Source organism: Meleagris gallopavo, chromosome 4 (assembly GCF_000146605.3).
Source record: "Meleagris gallopavo isolate NT-WF06-2002-E0010 breed Aviagen turkey brand Nicholas breeding stock chromosome 4, Turkey_5.1, whole genome shotgun sequence".
In the NCBI taxonomy this organism is placed as follows: Eukaryota; Metazoa; Chordata; class Aves; order Galliformes; family Phasianidae; genus Meleagris; species Meleagris gallopavo.
This window is the reverse complement of record NC_015014.2, coordinates 15,245,525-15,255,842: the sequence shown is the minus strand read 5'-3', so window position 1 is coordinate 15,255,842 and position 10,318 is coordinate 15,245,525. Positions and strand designations below refer to the sequence as shown.

At 43.7% G+C, this 10,318-nt stretch overlaps 1 protein-coding gene across 1 annotated transcript; it reads left to right on the top strand.

The window, feature by feature from the left end:
- Window positions 1-359: 359 nt before the first annotated feature.
- Window positions 360-9,054, top strand: GPRIN3 (GPRIN family member 3). Its single transcript, XM_010709620.3, has one exon. It carries the CDS (start codon window positions 492-494, stop codon window positions 2,715-2,717), a length of 2,226 nt encoding a protein of 741 aa, XP_010707922.1. The 5' UTR covers window positions 360-491; the 3' UTR covers window positions 2,718-9,054.
- The last annotated feature ends 1,264 nt before the right edge of the window (window positions 9,055-10,318 follow it).

Sequence of the window (10,318 nt, the reverse complement as noted above, 5' to 3'; positions counted from 1 at the left end):
CCCATCCAAACTGGCCTTGAGCACCTCCAAGGATGGGGCATCCACAGCTTCTCTGGGAAATTGTGCCAGTGCCTCACCACCCTCTGAGTGAAACAGTTTCCTAACATCCTAACCTAAATCTCACCTCTTTTAGTTTAAAATCGTTCCTCGTTGTACTGAAACGGTTCTCTCTTATCCTAATGGATTGGAGAAGACATCCAAACTTAAGAATTGAGAGATATTTGAAATCTGAGTCTTTTATGTGGCCTTAAAGCAGAATGGGTGTTTTTCTTTCCCCCTACCTACTAGTATTTATTTCCAAGCCATCAAATAAATATTTGGGGTATTTTTTCTTCTTAAATCTGAATGCAGCTAACACTACATTTCTTTCATTGACAGGTTAGCTCTTCCTGTGCAGCTAACTATTACTGTTAGCCTGCCCATTGGACCCACTGTCCTGCAAGAAAGCTCCCAGGAGAAGCTGACAGCGAGCCCCATCCCTGACACAGTCCATGGGGACTGTACCACATCCCCTGGGACCTGCCAAGCTCTCCTTGGTCACTGCTGCTGAGGATAAGGACCACCTGGGAGACTTGCCACCTGCTAAGCAGCAGCCTAAGGCTCATACTGCAGAGAGGGCCAGCAATGGCTTCCCCTGCACAACACTTGGTTCTGCAACCTCTTGTGCCTGTGACCTGAAGCATATCAACACCCAGAGGCTTGAGGATGACAGCATTCTTCCCGGGCTCTCCAGCCAGGCTGCACAGGGCTCTCAGGCAGCGGTAGAGCCAACCCCGGTGGCAGTGGCCTGCTCAGCAGGGTGTGGGCCTGACATGATGCCGGCTCCGCAGAGCTCCCAGAAGTTCATGCAGGGTGGCCAGATGAAGGTGAATGCTCTAGTGCAGGTGGAGGACTCTGCCATGAAGGCTCAGAGGGCTGAGGAGCAGCCAGTGCTCCAGGTAACCCAGTGTTCTTCCCCAAGCAGCCCAGTTGGGGGTAATGAGTTCAATCCTGCTTCTCAGGCAAGTCTTCTGCAAAGAGGGGAAACAGGTGGGAAAGCAGAAGAAGCCAGTGCTCAGTCTGCCTCTCCAGGAAAGGACACAACTGCTGATCCTGAGAGAGACCCACAAGTGGCTATGGATGCAAAAAGTAGGGCTGCAGGCACTGAGCAGCTGCATCTTAGTGATCAAACTGAGACAGAGCAGAGCAGCCAGTCGCCAGCCCAGCTCAGCTGTGAGGGGACATATCCTGTATGTGATGCCGGTGTTGAGCCAGTGAACTTGGGTCCAACCCATCTGTCCAAATTCAGAGAAACGGGTACAATGACGGTTCAGTCAGAATGCAGCACTTTCACTCAGGAAGCAGCAAGCAGGACATGGAGAGATGCTGAGGTTCAGGCCGTGGCTACTGTGGAGAGCAAATCGGCCTCCACCAGCCCCAGCATCCTTGCTGCCTTCTTAAAAGGGAATCCTGCTCCCGAGGATAAGGAAGAACTGCACATCATTTACAAAGGCAGTGAGGGACTGAGCCAATCTAAGCTTGCTGACAGCTTCTCTTCACTACAGAAATCTCCGTGTTCTCCTCGTATTGTGCTGGAATCAACCATTGGTATGACTGCAGCTGCTACAGCCCAAAGCCAGCCTGATGAGCTGCCTGGAGTCTCACCTCATGCGGTGTCTCCAGCTTCAGCAGACAATGCAGAGCCCACTCTCCCCTCGTCCTCAGCAGCTGCCACCTCCCAAGGGACGCTTGTGGATGCAGCAAGTGGTGGTAAGGGCAATGCTACACTGTTAATGGATGCTGCAGCCCTGCCAAAGTCAGTGCCCGCTGAGCAGCTCACCATTCGCCCCCGTCATCAGCCTGCAGCTGGTGAAGAAAACACTGCTTCTGCTGCTGTAACTGAGAACAAGGTGCAGTGTCTTGTCCACGAAGCAGGAAGCAGCCAGTTACCTTCGTTCTGTCGCACACAGAGTGAAACCAAGCAGAATGAAGAAGCCCTGAGCAGTTCTGAGCAGTGTCAGGGTGCAAATAAAGTGGAGGCGATTCCTCAATCTGCAGCTAAATCAAAGGAGAAAATCTTGATGGTGCTGGATGCCCAGGGAGTGGTAAACACAAGCGCTGAGCCCATCAGCAGAAAGGTTCACACAGGGGAGGCAGGTGGGGAGCAGCAGAGCAGAGGCCAAGGAGAGGCAAAGCAGGCTGCAGGAGCCAGCGGGCTGCAGTTGGGAGTGACAGCTGTGCCAGGCTGCAGCTCTGAACGTGTCAGCCCTCACCCAGAAGCCTCTGCAGCTCCACAGCAGCAGGGCCTTCAGGCCAAGGAAAGTAGGCCTGAGATTCATGCTACAACTGGTCCTTCTTCAGCTCAGTCCTTGCCAAACCATGGGGAAAGCAAGAAGCAGCCCACCCCAGCCATGGAAGCGAAAGTGCAGGTGAAACAATCCAAGCACATCAGGGATGTTGTCTGGGATGAGCAAGGCATGACGTGGGAGGTCTACGGTGCTTCCCTCGATCCCGAATCCCTGGGAATAGCTATCCAGAACCACTTACAGAGACAGATACGAGAACATGAAAAACTGATCCGAGCTCAGAACAGTCAGAACCGGAAATCCATTTCCTCGGATACGTCCTCAAATAAGAAACTGAAAGGGAGGCAGCATAATGTATTCCAGTCCATGCTGCAGAATTTTAGGCGTCCCAATTGCTGTGTCCGACCCGCTCCGTCATCTGTGTTAGACTGAAGCGGTCCATAGGGGTGGGTAGATGTCTGCAGTGGTAGTGAGAATCCCTCCCCCTGAGTCTCGAGTCCTGCTGTTCAGTTGTGTCATTGGGGTTGCAAGGCAGCAACAGTGGAAATTATTCCCCTTTGTTTTCTGAATAGACACTCTCTCCATCATACCTTCATCACCGCCATAGCTGGTGTATTTCCACATGGCGCCCCATCCCAATCACTGTCAGATAAGAGCTAGGCACTTAGCAAAAGCACAAATATGAATTACCACCTTGCTGCAGGGAATGCAGCAACTTCTGATAAAGCTAGAAGCAGAGAGATTATCAGGATGATTGTCAGAAATTATTGGTATACATCACAAGGTCTTACGCAAAGGAAAATGCTGGGGGGAGCTGGATAAGGTGAAACTAAGGTTAACAGCTGTAGACACCTAGAGTAGTTCAACACAACCTTCTTCATGTTTAAGTTGGCTATGCTGAGGCATGTCCGTGAGAAGGTTGCGGATGCCAATCACTGGGCAGTTATACTCCTGTTGATGCAGTGGGGCTCAGATTAGGTGAGCCCGAGAGAGCTGGTTCTTTTCCCAATGAAGTGAAGAACCAAGAAAAGAATGAAGACCAGGGCTGAAGTATTCTCTCTGGGAGAAGAAGATGAGTAAATGGGATTTTGATGAGGGGACGAGAGAGGTGTGAGTGTGCTTGCAAGCAGGTGTTGCCTTCATGTTGGGCCAGACAAGAGAGCGCACACAGCCAGATTTCCTGGCATGCCAGGTGCCAGCCCAGCAGCCACATGTCACTCTCAGCCTCCAGCAGTGCTGAATATTGTTCCTGTAAAGCACTTTTTAAAGTGGTGTGGGTCTTTTTGCTCTCTTCAGAGATGCATAGTAATATGTTAGAGTAGGAGCAGGCTGAGCCTAGGTCCGTGAGCCCAAGTGTTTAGTGTGTTACGCTGCTCTGATATTTTTTTCCTTGTGAGTCCTTATCTGAATCTTTTTTTTTTTCCTTCCCAATGTTCTGGTGCTTTTCTTGCTGCCTTTCATAAACTTGATACTATTTATTTAGCCTGTGCTTTCCTTGTTTCGCTTAATGCCCTCTGTATTATAAACCCTTATAGATAACTTGAAACATTTACTTTATAGAAGTACCAAAATCTTGAGACAATTTTTAGTGTATTTCTAATATTAGAGAAGTTGTAGAACCTGCTAATAAGAGGTAGCTTAGTGACTGTTTCTGCAGGAGTGTGGTATATAATAATGTCTCAAATGAACATTTTCACATTTCTCAGCTTAATATTTTACAGCCTGGGAGATCTGTTTCCCACCAGCTTTTTATTCTGTCCGCTAGAGTTCAGGGGAGCTGGGGAACCCCTGCAGTTTGTAGAAGATATAGTTTTCAATTCTGCAAAGCACTGGGGATTTGGATATTGTAATCCTGCAGAGTACTACAGTTGAATAGGAGTTATTTTTTATTCCATTAAGGATTTTTCACAAATCATGATCTAATTTATTTGTCTGTAGTACTATACATCAGACTTATTCTGTAGATCTTACATATGTTAGTATCCTTTCTTATCTTTTTGTCTATGAAGTAGCCCTGAGGTGGTCATCTTTTATTTAGAAGACTAGATTTTCTGAGTGTGTCAACTGGCAAGACTTCGAAGCAGCTGTTGAGGACCTTTTCCCCAACTATGGGGTAAAACACTGTAAGGTTTTATAATGGCCAATATTTTAAACTTGTTCAATGAAAGCTGTTGGCTCGGCACTGAATTGACTCCTAATTTTCCTCTGGTCTGTATTTGGGTCTCTGTGGCACCTTCTCATTCCATTTCTGTGCATTATTTCATCTCCCATTTGACGCTGAATTGTTGAATCTGAAATGCCATATCAGAGTGTCTTCCCACATCTAGTAGGAGGAAAGTCTGTCTTTTTGTGTACTGCTGCTCACATCACCTTCTTGGCAGTGTCTGAGATGTGAGTTTCATGTGAGATTTTGTGTGGGATTAATAGCAGCAGCATCATTAGGCAAAGTTAGTTGATGAGTTCAGTGTCTTTTACCATGTTGTGTCTGTGTCAGGCTCAGATTCCCAGAGTTTTTGGCAGTGTTTGCTGTCTCCTGTCCAGGCCCAAGGCTTTGTGTGGCTCCTTCTTATGCTTTTACCTTCTACCTGCTCCTTTTTAGCTGCTACCTGTCCTGTTCTCCTGTGAAACCACGTCCCTTGACTGAGCTCACATCCCTTCCCATTACAGCACTGTGATCTGACACTCTCTGAACTGTCCCTATACAAATGTCCTCTTCTAGAGAATAAACAGCTATCATGCATTCACCAAATTCCATGAACTTTATCCTTTAGCTCAAGCACTTCAAAATGTTTCTAGAATGTGGGTATGAATGATTTTATCGAGGCTGAACTGAGCTTAGCAATGTGTGAGCGCTGAAGCTAACACTTCTTCAGGAAGAATCTCTGGATCTCTGGATAACCTGCAGCTGCTCCCAGCCAGGAGTCTTCACCAGTCGCTCCACCCCTTTTCCATACCCAGCAACCTTTCTTCCAGGAAAATTTCACCAGTACAGACATACAGCAAAACGTTGCTGAGTAGATAACCAAGTGGATGCATCTAAACAACCACATGGGCATAGCTGGAAAAAGCGTGGTGGTCAGCAGAGCATTGTGCTTTTGCACTCTGTGAAAATACTTGTGCGCAGACAAATGCAAAATGTCAGCAATGCAGAGCTCCTGCAGGCATGCATTTGAAGCCAAGCAATAATATGCCAAGACAAACACACAAAAATGAATCGATAATCACCAGCGCATCTCATGTAAAATATTTTGTGCTTCTACTTTGCCCTCCTAGGGCAGACTGTAGGCAACCTGGTATCTTAACACTGGCAATTTATGGTTTCTTGTGCTTACAATGTCTAGATGATGCTGTGAACCCTCAGATGGATGATGTATGTTTATCAGAAGGAAAACAAAACCATGTTTTGGGTAGCAATTAGCAAATTTGTGTGTGGTCTTTTAGCAGCCAAGAAAGACTGTTCTTGGTGTCGTTTCAGCGTCAAAAGTAAAAATGTGCTTGGAGTAGTATATGGCAAAGCGTATGGGAAGATGATCCATGTGCCTTCATCCTGCTCATCTTCCCTGCCCTGTGACTCAGCATCACAGAGTATTGATTGAATGGTTAACAACCAAGAAAATCCATTTGGGATAATAAAAAAAAGGGTACAAAACAAAAATTACTTTGTCATTCCCAAGAGTAAATCTGTATAGGGAAAAATAAAAACAGAGGAACTGTGTTGCAGCCTGACCAGTTAAAGTAACTCTTAAATTCAGTTTGTTGGAAGATGAGACAAGGGAAACAAGTTAATTGTCAGGAAACATTTCTGTCAGAGCTTCTGAAGACTGATGTGGCCAGAGCCAAGACCAGAACAGTTATTGAGAATGCACTGTTTACTTCTGTGTTTCAGTGTTTCCAAAACAAAAGCTGAATTGAAGAAGAACCCTGTTGCAGGCAGTTTGCAGCCTGGCCTGAGGTTCATCTGAGGCCATGATGACTCCCGTTGTCTGTGCACTTGGTTGATGTCTGCTGGCTTCACCTTGGCTTGGGCACAAGTGTCAAAGTCTTGCTTCAGTTCTGTTGACTTGGTCCTCCTGACCTCTGCTGGCTTAGAAAAAACAGAGTGAGGAATGATCTGGAGACAGGGAGGAAAATACCTGTCCTCCCCATTTCAGAGGTAGGAAACCTTCCTTGAAACATTTGAGAAGGAATTACTGAGAAAAGTGAGGAAGGAAAGACCAACTGAAAACTAAAATATAGCTGATATGCATTCTTCATGGAGATACTTCTGTGTCCTTAGAGCCAATGTTTTGCTTAATTTTTGCAGTTATCCCCACTTGTTCATCCTGAGCTCACACATTTTTATGTTCTATGTGTCCCATGGCTATTAGGAAAATGAACTTTTCCAAAAGCTGTATATTTTGCTAGTGTATATACATATATGCAAATATGATTCAATAAAACTAATGTTATAAAGTAACTGGTGATACCAGTAGGTGAACATGCTCCATTTATTACCACTACTATCATGTAAGAGCTTGGAAAAAATGCACTGTTTGGAGAAATACCTTCAAGGGATTCAGAAAAAGGAAATATATTCTCTAAAGATAATGCTGGCTTTTATCTTGAGTGTCATGACTGCTTTGAAGTGTTAAAGTTAGAAACGGAAATGCAAATAAAAATTAGTGTTGAAGTTGATGGAAAATTCCTTTTGGACATTTGGTGGAATCTACCATATCAGTGTTTTACTGTTTAGCAAAGTTTTTATAAATGTAAAAATATAAAACTAAAAATTTTGTTAGTTTATTAGGCTAATTCTTCATTGCCTTGTTCCATATCTCTTCCTTTACACCTTTTAAAAATGAATGCAGAAGGTTACCAAGGCAGAGTAAGCCTTTTGCAGTCAGCTTATGGAGACGACAGCTCTGAATGCAAGATAAGTGTTCATCAAGCTCCAAGGTCTAGAGCAATATAGAGCCCCTTGCAGTCAGTGTTCAGTTCCATTATTTAGAAAGGTAAGGGCTATATTCTGAAAGAAACCCTTCTGTCCATTTTTTTTCTTTTTTCTGTTTTAGTAGCATCTCGGCCTTTGTTCATTTATTTTTTAGTGTTTATTATTATTATTATTATTACTATTATTATTTTTTTTAGTCTGGTTGATGCTTGTGGAAGTGGTCACTGTTTTCAAAGTTATCCCAAAAGGATGTACATACATTCCTATCCAAATGCTGCACACTACCAAGTATTTCCAGAGTCATGGGGTGCTGTAGTGACTAGTGGGCTTGAAGATCAAGTCCTGTACATTGGAATTGCTGAAATGTTCTCATAGGGGCCTAAATTTCATTATTCCTCCTGAGTTAGTGTAGCTATTTAAAAGAAAGAAGCATAACAGCTGAACTGATCCAAAGTGAAATGAACATTGTTCATTTATTTGAAGCTCCGAGATATAATAATTTGTCTGCTGTGTTCTTTTCTGAGCACCTCTTCTTTCACAGCATTTATAATGTGGATTTTGAATCAAATCCTGGAAATAAAGATTATGCTGTGTAAAACCTTTCATCATTCAGGATTCTTTAAAGAAGAAATTGATAGATCTCAGCCACACAGAGAGGAAATATTTTTTTCCTCTAAGAAAGTTTGCTGTAAGTGTTGCTTGTATGTGCTCGTGTATGTGTGTGCACATGTTTGAAAGAACTGTACACATGTGTAGGGCTCATGCATTACGCATACTCTGAAGTTTTTTTTCCCTTTGCCCTCTCTAATTGAGTGCTGGAGGCTCAACATTTTCCACAAATTTAAGGCAAGTTTAGATCACTCTGCAATAGTGAGTAGAAATGAGCATTTCATCTGGTCTCTATAAATTAATTCCTGGGGCTCTAGCTAACAAAAGTCAATTGGCCAAACTCCGTGTTGAGACTGTCAACAAAAAGCACAGTGCCTGATGCACACTGACTTCAGAGCTTTGTAGAAACAAATGGGTTTCTTCACAAAGGCTGTGGGTGACAGCAGGCATCTGAGCTCACTGGGGGCAGAATTATATGAATTGAGTCGCTTTGAGATTTTCTTAAGCTTCTGCTTAGAGTGATAACCTCTGGCATAGAAATAAATGACAGCTCTTCCAGCAAAGTCTCCAGCAGTTGTGTACTGAAACATACAAGTCTGGCAGATACTTCTTAGCAACATCACTACAACTGATCCATCTGTTTAGGGGATTCTCCCCAAAACACATCCCATGTCTCAGTTTGTAATGAATAGTTTCAAGTACATTAAACCCAGGTTTAGATGCTGCCATGAGAAGTTTCAGTAGTGGGGAAAAAAAGTCCAAGTGTCCCTGGTATATAAAATCAAGTCTCAGGTCTGAAGTTAAGGTCTCAGTAGCACACTGGAAAGGGATGGGAGTTTGTATACAGAGCTGAAGGGAGAGAAGATGAGTGAACTCTGAATTCCTGGCTTTTGCAAGCACCATAAAAAGGATGGCCGTAAATCAGTCAGCGAAAGAAGAAAAACAGTCTTGTGTTTCTAATGATGACTAGTATTATTGTGGCTTTATTATTTTTATAGTTTTACTGACTGAACGTGATGTACTGTACAAAGTAAAGCTAGTTCTAGGCTTCCAGATGTACCGTAGCATTTATTTGAGACATACCAACAGAAGTCTGCATGTGAAGATGTCGTACAATGATATAAAGCAATGTCACTCGCCTGATTTACTTCCTTAGGAATTTAATGTTTTGCTGTTTTACATTTTCTGGTTTCCATGCTGAGTACAATAAAATGAACACTGTCTTAATTATTCTGGGTCTCTGTTTGTAGACTGGCATATGGAAAGAAAGGACATCCCCCACATCCAAGGTGGATACACACACCAAGTGGTGTGAGGTGCCAGGAGCATCAGCATCAGAATAACTTGAACCCTCTTCTGCACCTAAGAGAAACAGAAGTTTTATCTCAAGGTATGAAATAGTGTAAGATAACAGACAATAGCAGCAAAGTATTTTGATCCAATCATATTACAGGTGCAGTGTTCCCACGTGCCTGTCTACTACTAGAGGACACAACTACTGTACCCAGGATTAATCTTTCCTATGGCTCTAACTTGGGGAATATGGAAAATTGCTTCCTGCCTTCCTACCTTGCCACACTCAGAAAAGTGAAAGGAATGAAACAGATCTTGGGGAAGTGTGGTTACATAGTGACTCTTCTGCAGGGCAAGTTGTGGCTCTCTTCCCAAAGTTGGAGCTGTCTTCCCTAAAATAACGATTAGTTGTTTTGTTAAATGTGCTTCTGAACTCATTGTTTTTGTACATGTTGGCTGTGAGGGTTCCAACTACTTCAGCTAATTGCTCTGTGCAGGGTATTTGATTAATGAGCTTTGCTGGATTCCTTGTCATATGACTCAGGTTCCTGCATACCAGTAACTGCCAAAGATTAGTCCTGACCACTACCTGCCAGGAGCATGGTGTTTCCCTGCACTGAGTGGGTTCATCATCTGCATGCTGCAACTGGCAGACTGCCTTAGGAGGCAGGAAAACCTCTGAGAGTTTCCTGCTTCATCCTTCTAGTCTTACTGCAGCAACTAAAAGTCTTTGAGATCCTCTACACAGCAGAAGACAGACCAGTGCTCAGTTCTGTGAAAGAAAAAGAGCTAGCATCTCAACAAATCCATCATCACCAGTGCATGGTTTCCATCTGATTTTATACCGTATAACAAATTCGTTTCAGTGAGGTAGTGCCTGCTAGCTTCTAGTTCATACATAAATTGATTTCCTGAGGGGGTTAGATTTCTGACTGGCAGCACGAGATCCTAGGATATCTGCTAAGCTTCTTTAACCAGACAAGGAAACAGCCACATCTTTGGGGATTCAAACTATCAGTAACACTTTGTGGTAAGTAGTAGAATTGTGAGTGGAAACCGTAATACTTCTTACTCAAACTTCAGATTTCTCCTTTGAGAGCCACAAATCACTAGTTTCACAAGCCAATATTTTAAAATGTAGGCACTTAAATCTGCAACCAAATATTTAGGTAAATACAGTCTCATTTGTGAAAAATGTTGG